Here is a 15006-nt window from a genome sequence, read left to right on the forward strand (position 1 = left end):
TGCTTGGAAGCAGTGCAAAGGGACTTTGTCTGCGTATAGAGTCCATGTGTGAGTGTACTGAGTGATGAGGGTTAGTCAGACCACGGCTCAGATTGGTGAGGGGGCGTAGTATGCCCCAGGGGAAGAGGTTGTGAGTCTGGAGGTGTGGGACGGGGTGGTGGGGAGGGGGGTAAGGGGTCATCTGTGATGGCCCTGGTTTACCTGAGACAGGAACTTGTTCTTCATGTTAATAACTGACCTTCTGGTGTGGATGGACCATCTCTTGGCATACCTTCTTCATGTCATATGATGGTGTTTGTCTCTGCCCTCTGAAGACCCTCAAGTTTTTTTCAGGACAATCAAATCCTCAGGAAGCCAGAGAAGCGCCAGAGCGTCCAAATCACAGGATCGGTTTTAAATGACGAAGCAGCAAGACACACCCTCACCGAGTATCTGTTTCAACTTGAATGGACTTCAAATTATGCACCAGTTTTTAAATTGTGTTGATAGACCAAGTAAAACCAGAGTTTCCCTCAGTACTGTTGCCATGTTTGCTACAGGAAGGAAAGGTTGAAAAAACAAGACTTTTCAAAGAGAAGATGCTTCCGAGCAAAAAACATGACACACTCTTCCTATTGGCTGAAAAATGCAGCAAACCAAAAAATTATATGGCAACACCTGGCCTTTGGTTGCTTAGTAAAAGAGGAAAGTTGTGTGTGTGACGCCAAATGCAAGCACAGTGATATTCATAGCGAGCTTTGAGATGTGAGAGATAAGCGTGCAGCATAGTTGTTCTGTGTCACCATCATCACATCATTATAAGTGAACTAGCCCAACTTCACAGATGTCATTGCTATGTGTTCATTTACATCCAGAGCTGGACGTTCCAGTGTAGAAATCCCAGTCAGAACATGGATGCATCGGGAAGCCTGCACATTAAACTTTTTTGTGACTCCTGGGAGAACAGCTGCACTCATCGTGCTATTGGAGTTGAAAGAATGACACAGAATCAGAATCAGAAAGACTTTATTTATCCCCAAGGGGCAATTAACTTACAACAAAGCAGCATAACGTTGACAATAAGAACAGGCAATAAGAGTGAGATAACAAATACAAAGAATATACAGTATATACAGTTTTAAAATTACACAGTTTAAAATTAAAGTGAGCAACACGAGACCAGAGAAGCAGTTAATCCTACACCTGGTCCTGTTCAGCCAGACTTGTTGTTTCCTTGAATCTCTCAGAGGACGGTGTCGATTTAATGGGAACACAAAGTTAAAATGGAGCAGGTGAACCACAGCGACCCTCTAATGTACTTTAAAGTCTGGACAGGTTTCCCTGGCTCTAAGACGGTCATTGGACGTTATTGTACAATAAGGTTATTCTTCTCGTTAACACGTCTTTCCTCATCCTGCCTCTGTCTCGCTCCATCTGTCTGTCTCTCTGTCGGGAATCACAACCATGTAGCATCAAATTGAAAACATCCATTAGCGTGAAGCCACATCAGAGTGGAGGGATCGGTGGATGGAGGGGTGGAGGGCACATGTGCCGTTGTTTGGAAAGGTATCTCATGTCAGCAGACGATGATTTATTTAGCAGAGAAGAAGTAGAAGAAGAAGAAGAAGAAGAAGAAGAAGAGGAGGGATGAAATTATTTGCGTGTGAAAGAGCGGCGATGGAAATCAGCGGAGAGGAAGAAGAAAAAGAAGAAGATAAGGAGATAAGGAGACAGGATGAGGTGATTGTTGGGGAAAGGATAGAATTACACAGTCTGGGATTATCTGCACTCAGCCTCACCTGGTTTACAGGTGAGAGACAGGTGAGGCACCAGGTGAGTCAGGAGACAGAAACCTCTTGTGCAGGAATTCAACTATGCGGTGTTCCTCAGCAGGGATACGTTCAGCACAGGTTACTGTAACTTATCAATAACAAGTATTGATTAGAACATCATTGAACTACCTGAAAGCGCCAAACCTCCTGATTTCAAAGGTTTTTTGGCACCATACAGGAGGAAAAACTTCATGTTTCCTGCCTGTCTCCATCAATCATCATCTGATTATTGAGCAATAAAGTCTGAAAAGATGTTCCTTTTCAGCATCCCGGTCCAACTGATGACAGTGACAGAGCAAACATGGCTGCTGGCGGGTGCAGATATTTGGTTTATTCAGGGTAAGGGGCAGAGAGGAGAAGTATCACCGAGAGTGTGTGTGTGTGTAACGTGAGCATTTGGATGAGTATTGTCAGACTCGTCACCTTCACATAAATTTATCACATGTGAGGATGATGAAGATCGTGGCCTAGTGTCTGCTTGAAGAAGATCCCGCCTGTGGAAACATTGTTTGCTCACCTGGTACTTAAGGTGCAGAAAATCCTCTTATATTTATATCTTATATCTTTACATTTTACCGTTCAAATCTCTTTGATATGAAAATCATCATCATCGTCGTCATCCTACTGGAGAATAGTTTTAACTCTAACCTCGCTGTGTACAGCATTATGATGTGAGCGTGTTTTCTTTTAGGCTGTTGGACAGAAGCAGAGTTTTGATATCTCAGTTTCAGATTTGTTATGGAGTAATCTGCAGGATTGTAGGGCAGGGATAGCTCAGTAGGTGGGCAGGGATAGCTCAGTAGGTAGAGTGGTGGCCCCATGATCGGAAGGTCGGGGGTTCGACTCCACTGAACGGCTACCCTGAGGTACCCCTGAGCAAGGTACCGTCCCTACACACTGCTCCCCGGGCGCTGCACTGGTGGCTGCCCACTGCTTCACTGGGTGAATGGGTTAAATGCAGAGGAACTATTTCCCTATGGGGACTAACACGCACACTTTACTGTGAGTGTGTGTGCGAGGATCAGACTGGGTGGCTCCGCCGCCTGCCAGCCTCTGAACATAATCATCCACTGATGGATGTTAGCGTACACTGAAGGCAGGTAACAAGTGAGCTGAGGAGTGAGCGATCGTAATGGATCGTAGTGAAAGAGAGGAAGATGAGGCGGTCGAAGAGCGTCTGCGAGGACATAAAGGTTCACCCTGAGGACAGCTCAGTGAGTCCTGTCCCGACATGCTCTTGTCAAAACAACATTTATTACTCAGACCGAAACCCGCAGATGTCCAAACAGCAGCGCTTTGATCCTGTGCTGCAGGGTGCTCACTATGAGGCTCGGAGCCCACAAGGGGTCCTTCTGACAGTGGTCTCAGTGATGACTTCACATCCATGTTGCTGAATGAAGCTGGACTCACTAAAGGCCGCCTTCACCTGTGCACTAGGCTTACCTGTGACTCGGAAACACCTGTGGCAGTTTTAGATGTTAATTCGTCATCCTGTTAAACTTTTCTCTAAATAAGCTCTGAGATCAGCAAACTCAAAGAAAGAAAGTCCCACTAACATTCAATATTAATATTCCTGAAAACATCTGCGTGCCTGAATTAGCGTGAACTGTACTGAGGACGAGCCAGGTGTGAGTCGCTGTGTGACAGACGCTGATAACTTCATGGTGTTGTCTCCTTTCCAAGGTCATTGTGACAAAACTGTGTAACCTTGAACCGACTCTGGTACAGGTAGACCCCTGGTTGCCTAGGTAACCATTCAACGTATTAACTACACACTCATGTCAGTCAACAGTATCCTTGTCTGGGTTATTTTGTCTGTTGTTGATGAAGGTTACTCACGTTTGGTCTGTTGTCCACTCACTGCTTTACACTTTCTCAGCATCCATTTGAAAACACAGTTTTATTTATACGGTTTTAATTCTGCACAACAGTCCTTCTGAAGGTTTCTGCTGCCCTGTAAAGTCCCTGCAGCACCACAGCTGATTCACTCTGCCCCGAATCAGCTCGTTGCTTTATTAAATTCACAATCTGTTTCATTTTATAGTTAGCACAGTCTCACACTAAAGCTATAGGAACCATTTTTATCTGTTTTTATCATAATGATAAAATTATAACTGATGATGTGTACTTATAGTCGATATTGTGTGTTGCTGATTGAGAGCCTGCTCATTTAACCCCTGTCAGATCTTAAAGGGCCATTCCACCAGTTTGTTTCATACTGTTAAAGACATGAGTGTGGGTTTGATTTCAGAAAGAATCGAGAAACAGCAGAGTGTGAAGATCAGCTGCTTTAATGTGTCACTTCAACAGGTTCAGATCTCCTCAGTCAAACGTTGTTTGTTCTTCCAGGTTCAGGAAAAGGCAGTGGCTTTAACAGATAGAATAAATACTCCAAGTGCATACAGGTCATTATGATTTCTGATTGCAGAGTGTTTAAAAGTCTCTCACGTGAAAGTCTTTTCAGACGTTTTAGTTCTACTTTATTTATGGATATATATATGTTTGGATCCAGCTTTCAGTCACATCTCAGGGTCTTCCTCGGCACACAGAGACACTTATAGTTCAGTTTTGATCTTTGACATCGCCCCTTTGTTGCAGCCCTCTGTTTTCAGATGCTCACAGAAATTTGTTCCAGTGAAACTAATAAAATGTTCTTAAAAATATGAAACATGATTAAATGGGTTTTGAAATAAAGGAAATCCAGTCCAACAAACAGTGCGACGTGTGTGCTGGTTATTCAGTAATGAATCTCAGTCTGCTGATGGAGCCAAATGTTCTCATTCTGACATGATGACTTCCTGTGCTCACTGCCAGTTTAATTCTGTGACTCTATATCTTACGTAGATGAGATGGGATCTATATAGGTTATACAATCTATGACTATCTCTGTGACATCAATGTGATGTCATATGATATTTAATGATAATTACAGATACAGAGTGTAGTCTCTTTCTCTCTCTGTTCCCTCTGCTCGTCTGATCACAATGGGAGGGAGGGCCTTTAGCTGCTCTGCCCCTCGACTTTGGAATTCCCTACCCCCGGACCTCAGAAATATTAGTTCATTCTCTCTTTTTAAGTCCACCCTCAAAACTCATCTGTTTAAAATTGCCTATTCTTAAATTTCTGTATGTTTTAACTTTTATCTTCTATTTTTACCATTGTGTATATTTCCAGTTTTTATCTGTTGTACAGTGTCCTTGGGTGCTTTGAAAGGCGCTATTTAAATAAAATGTATTATTATTATTATTATTATTATTAAAAAACCCAGCAGGAAACCAAGTGTTCAGAGCAGTGAGCTTAGCTTTAGACTGTTAGGCTCTGTTATTTGAAACTTTGGCCAAAGTTGATATGAAGACTATCCATCGAAATACAAATTTGTGTTTTGTGGTGAAAACATAAAACCTTCTGCTCAAATATGCTGTACAGTTTGTTGTGTCTTGACTAGATTTTGGAGATTACCACGAATCAGCGTGTCAGCCTGTTTCAGGAAATATCAGAAAGTTGAAAGATAATAAATAATATACACAGTATTTTAATGATTTATGCTGTTTTTCTTTTGTGAGAAGCACCTAAAGGGTGAGCTCCAGAAACACCAGCCCAGTAACAGGATACTGGTTGCAAATATTCCCATTTGCCTGAGTTCCTCCCCTGAACGTCTCCAGAGGTGATTCTCTGACGTCCGACGTGAAAAAGATCATCGTTTGATAAGTGAATTTTTCCAGAAAGTCTCTCAGGGACCAAAACCTGGATTCAGACTGATCCTCTTGGTACCTGAATGGTCCAGTGATACTAGCAGCCATAGGAAGTTTGCGGCAGTGGTAACAGTGATGGATGTATTGCTCCCTCAGTAGTCGTCGTAGCGGTACGTGTTGGGGTACGAGTAGCGGTAGTCGTAGCCGTCAGCCCGTTCGGTTTTGGTCTGAAGAGGCTCAGGCTGGAAAGATAGAGACTTGATGACTCCACCCGAATCCTCTGTCACCTTCACCTCGGTGGAGTATGAGGATGAGGAGGGGTCGTCTAGTAAGGAGGAGCAGCCAGGAAGGCCAGCAGGTTTGGAGGGAGTGCAGGGCTGGTAAGAGGGCAGGCCGACAGAGGGTTTGGGACACGACTGGTAAGGAGGGAGGGCAGCAGGAGGCTTCGGACACGGTTGATAGGAGACCTGAGGAGGAACACAGGAGGTGATAATGTGACAACGACATTATTTACAGGTGAAACAGATATTCAAGCTTCTATGTCAGCCAATTGTTTTCAGTTTACAGTGAAATACACAAGGTCAACCATGTGCAAGTCCAACTACAAAACACGTATCTCATACCTGACTCTTACGCATGTCTCCTGCAGGCTCTACAAGTTGAGACAAACCTCAGGTTTTGAGGGTTACTCACCTTGGTTGTCGTTGTGATGATGGTCTGCAGTGCTGCTGGTGAACCCGGGTTGTTGCTGGCATAACGGCAAGGGTACTCTGTGCTGTAGTAATGGTGGTTGTCACTGTAGGGGGCAGAGTTCTTCAGCAGTTCTTTCCATCCAGAAGGGGTCTTTGTCTGGGGGTCAAAGGAGGTAGAGGAGGAGGAGAGAGGAGCTGACGATGGAGACGAGGACGACGAGGAACCCAGGACCGGGGCCACTCTGCACAGAAACCAGAATCTGGTTTAAACCTGTGAAACTTTACATGTCATTTATGGTGCATTTTATTATTTTTACACTACCAGAAACTGTTTTGAGGAATATCTGAAGCTAACCTAGGGTCGCAAAGGTCAGAGGTCACAGGATATGAAGGTGAGGTCAGGTATCCTTGGAAGTCATATCCGGGCCTGCTCATATAAAGCCTGGGATTGGCTGGTTTCTGAAGTGTTGGTGTGCTCTCTCCCAGTGCATTGTGGGGGTTGTAGTAGGTTTCTGGGCTTTGGAATGCTGGGTAGTGCTGAGGGAAGTTTGGTTCAATGAAGGAAATCCTATCCGTTGGTTCAACGCAGGAGAGGAGCGCAGGGCCAAGAGCCTAAAGGGAAAATTACAGGGAAACAGTAAGTAAACAGCAGAGATGTGAACAAACAGTGGTTATTGTTTGTGGCTTATTGGTAGCAACCTGTGTTTCAATGAGTCGTCTCTTTGGTGTGAATGGAGGTGAGTTGACTCGTCTCTTTACTGAACTCCTTCTGGCTTCAGTCTCTGATTTGGACTCTGGTCTGGGATGATCATGAACGCCTTTTGCCTGGAGGACAATAATAGTAACATCAAATTCACAAAAATGTCATTTAGATAAATAGATACATAAATAAAAACACTGAATTTGATTTGTACCCTAATTTTGACAGTTGTAGTTTAAACCTGTTTAAAACTGTACCGAATAAAATATGATGGAAATCATTGTTTCATGATAAACAGAACAAAATCAACACATCAAAACTTAAATCTTTTTAAAGATGCAGCAATACATTTCAATAAAGTTGCAGTAAAGGTTGTGCAATAAACACCTGATGGACCAGCAACTATAGATAATTCAACAGTTCAAACCGAACATTGTTAGCGTTAGCGTGATCCGAGCCTTAATCCAAAGATTGATTTTTATCCTTCTCAATCATCCAGGTAAGGAAATCCCAGAAAACATTAAACATTTCTCTCACTGAAAATGCAGATAAACACAATTAACGTTGTGATTCTATCATCAGTGTTTCATCATTTGACAAAAGATTTTGGAGAATCTGAAAAAACTTGTAGACACGAAAAGGCTGCAGTGTTCAGAGGGTTGACGAAGACCCGATGATGCCCTTTGATAACTGCTTTATTCAAATGTGTTGCAGTTAGTTTTAAACCAAACACAAAATGAGCAAATATTTCTTATTAGCTATCATTTAAATATTTATTCATGTTTAAATATTTTAAATACAATTTTTTTTCACTGACAGTGTTACAGCTAGAAAACCAGTTGTGCTGATAATCAAATTGGGGCGATCGTGGCTCAAGAGTTGGCAGTTTGTCTTGCAATTGGAAGGTTGCCGGTTCGAGCCCCGGCTTGGACAGTCTTGGTCGTTGTGTCCCTGGGCAAGACACTTCACCTACTGGTGATTGTCAGAGGGGCCGATGGTGCGATATGGCAGCCTCGCTTCTGTCAGTCTGCCCCAGGACAGCTGTGGCTACAACTGTAGCTGCCTCCACCAGTGTGTGAATGTGAGAGTGAATGAATAGTGGAATTGTAAGCGCTTTGGGTGCCTAGAAAAGTGTTATATAAATGCAATCCATTATTATTAGTCAACCTGGAAGAAGATGGCCTTTCCATCGACTCTCCAGAAGTTGGTGACAGGGTAACCACTGTGACCACGGCATGGGAGCAGCTCCAGAGCAGCATTACAATTGGGACAAAGCTTCTCTGAAACACACAAGAAAAATAAACTGGTCAGGTGAACGTGAACACAGGTGAGGAAGTCCTGAGAAGTCTTTGGTCCAGGCTCTTCTTACTCTGCTGCTTCTGCCGGGCTTTGTCACAGATGGCAGGTCGAAGCTGAAGTCTGGATCCATCAGGCAGTGTGCAGCCTCGAGAACAAACCACCACACCTAAACACGATTTCTTCAAGATCTGACAGTTGTGGTTGTTGGTGTTTCTCATTGCCCAGCCAGACAGATGTCTCTGAGCATTCTTATCTTCAGCTGCAAAACAAAATCCACCAAACAGTGACTTTTAGACCACTGAGCAATTATATTTCCTAATTAAATCATTTCATGGTGTATATTTTAAAATGTATTCAACCAACTCCAACATCTCATTGGTTAGCCACAGCCAATCAAGACAGAAACAGCTTTAGTGAAGGTTACAAATGATCTTCTTATGGCCTCTGACAGTGGACTCATCTCTGTGCTTGTCCTGCTAGACCTCAGTTCAGCGTTCGATACTGTTGACCATAATATCCTATTAGAGCGATTAGAACATGCTGTAGGTATTACAGGTACTGTGCTGCAGTGGTTTGTATCATATCTATCTAATAGACTCCAGTTTGTGCATGTAAATAGAGAGTCCTCTTCACACACACTGAGGTTAATTATGGAGTTCCACAGGGTTCAGTGCTAGGACCAATTCTGTTTACATTATACATGCTTCCCTTAGGCAGCATCATTAGAAGACATAGCATACATTTACACTGCTATGCAGATGACACCCAGCTCTATCTGTCCATGAAGCCAGATAACACACACCAATTAGTTAAACTGCAGGAATGTCTTAAAGACATAAAGACCTGGATGGCCGCTAACTTTCTGCTTCTTAATTCAGATAAAACTGAGGTTATTGTACTCGGCCCTCAAAATCTTAGAAATATGGTATCTAAGCAGATTCTTACTCTGGATGGCATTACCTTGGCCTCCAGTAACACTGTGAGGAACCTTGGAGTCATTTTTGACCAGGACATGTCCTTCAATGCACATATTAAACAAATATGTAAGACTGCGTTCTTCCATTTGTGCAACATCTCTAAAGTTAGAAATATCCTGTCTCAGAGTGACGCTGAAAAACTAGTTCATGCATTTATTACTTCCAGGCTGGATGACTGTAATTCATTATTATCAGGATGTCCAAAAAACTCCCTAAAAAGCCTTCAGCTAATCCAAAATGCTGCAGCAAGAGTCCTGACAGGGACTAGAAAGAGAGAGCAGATTTCTCCTGTTTTGGCTTCCCTTCATTGACTCCCCGTTAAATCCTCACATTTTTAACATCCTGTTAAAAGGGAGTTTTTCCTTCCCATTGTCGCCAAAGTGCATGCGGTGTCCAACTCCAGGCCTCGAGGGCAGGTTTCAGATCTCACCCTGGGTCAACACACCTGAATCACATGATTAGGCCTCTGGAGAACTTCGAGACATGTTGAGGAGGTCATCTAGCCATTTAAATCGGCTGTGTTGGATCAAGGACACATCTAAAACCTGCAGGACAGTTGGACACCCTGCTGTGGGTCTCTACTCTACAACATAAAACTCATGAATTTGGGACTATATTGGTAAAAAAATTAACTAAACTGAACTAAAATGCTTTTTATTTACTTGTTGCCATGGTAAGTCGTGACTTTCTTTCTCTGGTCAGACATGCACTTAACTCAGCTGACTGAACAAACTCATTTTATTATGTTTTGAGTAATTACCCAAACACTGCAGCATGTTTATGACATTTTAAAACAATTTCACAATAATAACTTGTACATATATATTTTGACATGTAATCATGCTCCCTAAAAGAAAATGACTGAGAAGGTCAAATAAAGTTTAAAAATGATTAAAGCTGAGTGGGAATCAACCTACAGGCTCATAAATCTTCACATCATGTCTTTTATGTTTGGACAGAATTTAAATAAACAAAAATTTAAAAAAATCTTAGCAACACGAAAAAGTTTCTCACCGCTGTAAATGTACCGAACGTAACCGTCTGTCCACTCCTGGAACGGGTCAAACTGCTTCGTGTCCTGCAGACAGACGAACACACACACGGGTAAGACTTTGAAGCTCTGACTCAATGCGCTTTATGTATTTATTGTTGCTGACATAATAATATAATATGATATAATAATGAAAATAAAGGCGAAATTATGAGTCAAAGGCCGCTACACAGGAATAGATTACTGCAGTGATCGATCAGCTGATGACGGTGTGACGCACCGATGCCCTCACACTGAAACAGACCTGGGCTGTACCCCAATTCAGGGTCTAAAAGTACGCAGCCTCAACGGTCCTCAAGGGCCGCGTACTCAAAGACCGCTAAGGCCGGAAGTGCGAGGCTTGTGAAATGGGCGGTCTAGCCTCCATCGCGCTGCCCAGGTTGCCTAGCAACCATGATAGCTGGAAACGTGTAGTTGACAGAAATGAAGGAGAACATATTTTGTTCATTTGTTTGTTTGTTTCTACACGAGCTTTGTGTGATTTAATAAGTATCTGAGGCTGAGACCACAGGACTGTAAAACATGATTGTTGGGCTTCATATCTGTACTGAACAGTCATATAAGATTAGTTAGTAAATAACAATTAGTTAATGTTGTTCATGAGACTAAAGTCAGTGTAAATATAATATGGCCAATATTATAGTTATTATATTAATCATTATTAGTTATTACAGCAGTGAGTTTGAACTCTCAAATCAAATCACTTCTATTGTCACATCACATGTGCAGGTACACTGGTACAGCACATGTGAGTGAACTCTGTGTCAAACACTGAGCTTCAGTAAAGATTCAAGTTGAAGTCATTTATGTTTCCTATCACCTTAAATCTTCACTCAAAGACACTCAAGTATCTGTGACAGTGTATATACAGATGTATCATATATGAGAGACAAATATTGTTCGTTTAATATGTTGGCATTTCTAAATTTGGCTCAATGCTTACAAATATGTGTAAAAAGAAAATGTACGAGCTGTGATAACTGTTTCTGATAGAATGAAGAGTAGACTGATATATGAAATATTCCTTTATTGGGTGAGAAAATCAGACCATGTCATAACTGCTGTAAGTCACACAGAATAGATATCAGAGCCTTAAACAGGCTGACTTCTGCTAAATGGGTCAAACTGGGCAGAAAGTCTACAAACACATAACATCCTTAATAGAATATGATGTAACACATCCTGATCGGATACAGCCCTGAACGCTGTGTGAAATGTACGGTGGCCCCGAGAAAACACACGTGCTTACTGATGTTGGTAAATCTTTGTCTGATTCTGTGAATAGATGTGTGAGCGTTATCAGTAAAGTGTGAAAAGTTTATCTTTAACAAAGAAAAACGCCAGACTCACAGTCAGGAAACAGAAAAAACACTGAAAACGACCTTAAATTCATACAAACATTCAGTTACATCATTTCACTCAAACAAGGAACCGCACATTTTAAACTCGTTTTATTTCCACGTTACACTGGAGACACGTCTCGGCTCATCGCCGTGGTGGGAACACGTCGGTACCTACGCGGCTAATAGAGTAGACCTCGCATCACAGGACAGAAGCCAGCTCCAGTCTGACCAGCACCAACTTGCTGCTTATTATTGTCCTCACTGGGAGGGTTTCTTCAACAAAGTCTTCAGGTAGCAGCGACTTCACACCACGGCCCGTTCCACGGAGTTGCACTCGTGTTTAGTTTGAAACAGCGGCCGGTTTATATCTCCAGAATCCAGTCTTAGGACGTCCAGTCAGAGACATCAGAGGATCATAGTGGGCCAAACCCAGGAGACCAGAGACGAGAGCCCGGTACATGAACCAGCCCACGGCACTTTAAGCGGAGGAGCCCAGATTAAAAACGGCTGGTTCAGTGCGATCGTGGAAAATCCTCTGCACATATTTTCACGCAGCTCTCCAAAAAGCGATTCTTTGAATCACTTTGAGTTAAATGTAGATGACTAGTCAACGGTTTGTTTATTGAAATAATTACTGATTATTTATGTCTATTTATATCTATTAATGTCTCACACAAAGCACAGCAACAATTTCCTAATGTTGCAAATCTGCTCAACGTTTGGCAATAAAACTCTTGATTCTGATTCGTACAAACAAAAAAATCATTTGACCCGATTCGTGAAATGTAATCTCATTACTTAAAATTATTTGGGCGTAAATATTTCTGGAGCAAATTTTGAATTTCTTGTCAGGCAGTGAATTAACAAACAACCAAACCCCGTTTCCACGTGACCCGAAACCATTCGGCAAACATTCTTACCCATGTCCACGTCCAGGATCATGACACGGAGCGTGGACAGTCGGCTGGGAGTCAGGCTGTGAAGCCAGATAAAGTCTAGTCCAGGCCGTGGCCCTCAGCGGCCTCTGAACCACACTATTTATCCTGCATCAGCTCCATCATTTGAATTCGATCTGAAAAATCAGCTCTGAGTGTAAAAGCTGTGTCCCGGATCGATCACAGATATCGATCAGCGTGGGAGCTGTGTGCGATGGGAGATGTGTGTTTGGTTTCACTGGAAACAAAAATATACAAACCAGTTTTTTCTGTTTGAGCAACAACAGAGCGGAGAGCCGAGTCAGCACGGGTCACACGAACCTTCACATAACCTTCAAACAACCTCCAGAAAAACAGAGTCAAAGAGCCGAGTCAGCGCGGGTCACACGGCGGCTTCACGTAACCTTCAAACAACCTCCACAAAACCTCTGACTCTGCACCGGTCTGTGGGAATGTGTGAAACTTTCACGCGTGACACATTCTCCTGATTCAAACCACTGAACTGAAGTAATAATACAAATATTATTTATTATCAATAATAATTATTGATTATTATTACCAAATTAATGAAAACGTGTTTGTGAAGGCTCGTCTGTTTGGATCTGCGCATGTCATGAAAAAAAATAAATAAATAAAAACGTGTCTGAAAAAACGCCTGCAGGAGAAACATGATTTTATTCAACGGACATTTTTCACATTCATTACATTAAAAAGAACTGAAATATAATTTGTTCTGCTTGTTCTTAAATGTGGGGTTTTTCAGTCCGCTCTCTCTCTCTCACACACACACACACACACTACAAATAAATGTCTTTATTTTTTATTAAATCCTCTGAACAGTTTGTTTAAATAAAGTTTTGTAGAATAAGATACTGGAGAACGTGTTTAATGATGTGAAAGTGACCGATTATCGATAACTGATCAATAATCCAATCAAACTTTCAAAGACTCGACCTGTGAATGTAAATAAAAACAGGTCGATGGTTTGATTATTGATCAAACACGTTCATGTGTTCCATACAAGGCAGAAAAATCCAGAAACTACAAACAAACATTTTCTCGATGCAGAACAGCTGATTTCAATATTGTGTTTTTATTTTGAAGCGCCTTGAGGCGACTTTTGTTGTGATTTGGCGCTATATAAATAAAATTTAATTGAATTGAATTTTGTAACCCTTTTAAACTTCGACCTCTGCCCTCCTCTAATTCCTCATGCACGACTGAGTGTTTGTAATGTCAGTTACTGCATCATATATTCATTATAGATTTTTAGTTAATTATCGATAATTACGTGCATCAGGAATGGACGTGGTTTCGCGCTGGGATGTGTCAAAGCTTCCATGTAAATCACACACTGGACCGTTTTCTTTAGACCATCTCACAAAATCAAAATAAATAAAATAAGAAACATTTATTGAGTTGCTCACTTTGATTTCTGTAGACTTATAAATTCAAATAATGTTATAATATAATAAGCAGTGTGTACGCTCTTATTAATGAACGAATTCCTTTTTATTGTGACACTTATATGTGTGTAAATATTCTGCATGAACGAGTTATTTTTCAGATATTTGTTTAGTTTTCAAAAGCTTATTTTTAAACGTGGATATTTGGGTTTGTCACTGTGTGTTCGCTCACACTCTCAGACCTGCTGCTCTTTCACATTTTTATTTTATTTATTTCTTTTTTTTTTCGTTTCATTTTCTCGAAAGCAAAAAATCTAACTAAATTCAAACACTTTTTTTTATTTAATTTGAGCTCCAGATGTGACGACAATTCTCCAGAGGTGGCCTGTAATTCTAAAACAAACTCGGATTATTTCTATGCAAATTAAAAACATCTGACTTTAATTTTATTTTCGTGTTTTGCTTTTTCTGTTTGTTTCTTCTTGCCGCGTTTGTGCTCGGAGCGGATCAAACTGTGATCACTGATGAACAAACGTCTCCGGCCCTGACTCCCTGCTTCTCCAGACTCCGTTCTTTGTCTGCCTAATTTAAGCTTCCTTCTTATTTCCTCTCAATCTTTTTTTATTGATTACATTTAAAATCAATAAAGGATGACTGGGATCACGTGGTACCTGGGGCAGCTTGGGGTCATTGATGTCCCACGTTAACTTCATCCCGACGGAACACACGCAGTCCGCCTCCTCGCGCTCCTCGGCACGGGACATCCTCCTGCCGCTGGCGGGCCTGACCCTGTCCTCTTCGGCTCTCCGATGGTTCTTTCGAAATCAAAGAATTAGAATCTGAGCCAAATTAAAAGTTTTCAAACCTCTTTTCAAACCGGAAGTCCGCAGGTGAAATAAAACATTCAAAATGATCCGCGCGACTCCGGACAGCGCGTGCAGCTCTGTAGAGGACTCAGGTAGAAGTGAGAGGACAGGTGAGAGAGTCGCGAGCCTGCGGAGGGAAGAGGGAGCGGGAGGGGGTGTGTACAGGTGAGAGAGGAAGAAAAACTAAAAATACAAACGAGACAAAAACAAGTGTGCAGCCTCGTGACGATCACC

The 15006-nt window shown here is 41.9% G+C and overlaps 1 protein-coding gene across 4 annotated transcripts; it reads right to left on the reverse strand.

The window, feature by feature from the left end:
• Positions 1-4086: 4086 nt before the first annotated feature.
• Positions 4087-14879, reverse strand: gcm2 (GCM transcription factor 2). 4 transcript variants are annotated; one of them, XM_085468860.1, is made up of 8 exons: positions 14578-14879; positions 10186-10249; positions 8265-8453; positions 8063-8175; positions 6895-7020; positions 6551-6807; positions 6197-6437; positions 4087-5970 (listed from the first exon to the last, which is right to left on the reverse strand). In XM_085468860.1, the coding sequence occupies exons 1-8, from the start codon at positions 14668-14670 to the stop codon at positions 5656-5658; spliced, it is 1398 nt and encodes a 465-aa protein (XP_085324986.1). In that variant the 5' UTR covers positions 14671-14879; the 3' UTR covers positions 4087-5655. The 4 variants fall into 4 exon arrangements, with proteins under 4 accessions (XP_085324986.1, XP_085324988.1, XP_085324987.1 ...); XM_085468862.1 differs by having other exon boundaries at positions 10467-14645; XM_085468861.1 differs by having other exon boundaries at positions 10443-14645.
• Between the last annotated feature and the right edge of the window lie 127 nt (positions 14880-15006).

Source organism: Copadichromis virginalis, linkage group LG9 (assembly GCF_057382275.1).
Source record: "Copadichromis virginalis isolate Kocher_CV1m ecotype Utaka linkage group LG9, C_Virginalis_male_GT1.1, whole genome shotgun sequence".
In the NCBI taxonomy this organism is placed as follows: Eukaryota; Metazoa; Chordata; class Actinopteri; order Cichliformes; family Cichlidae; genus Copadichromis; species Copadichromis virginalis.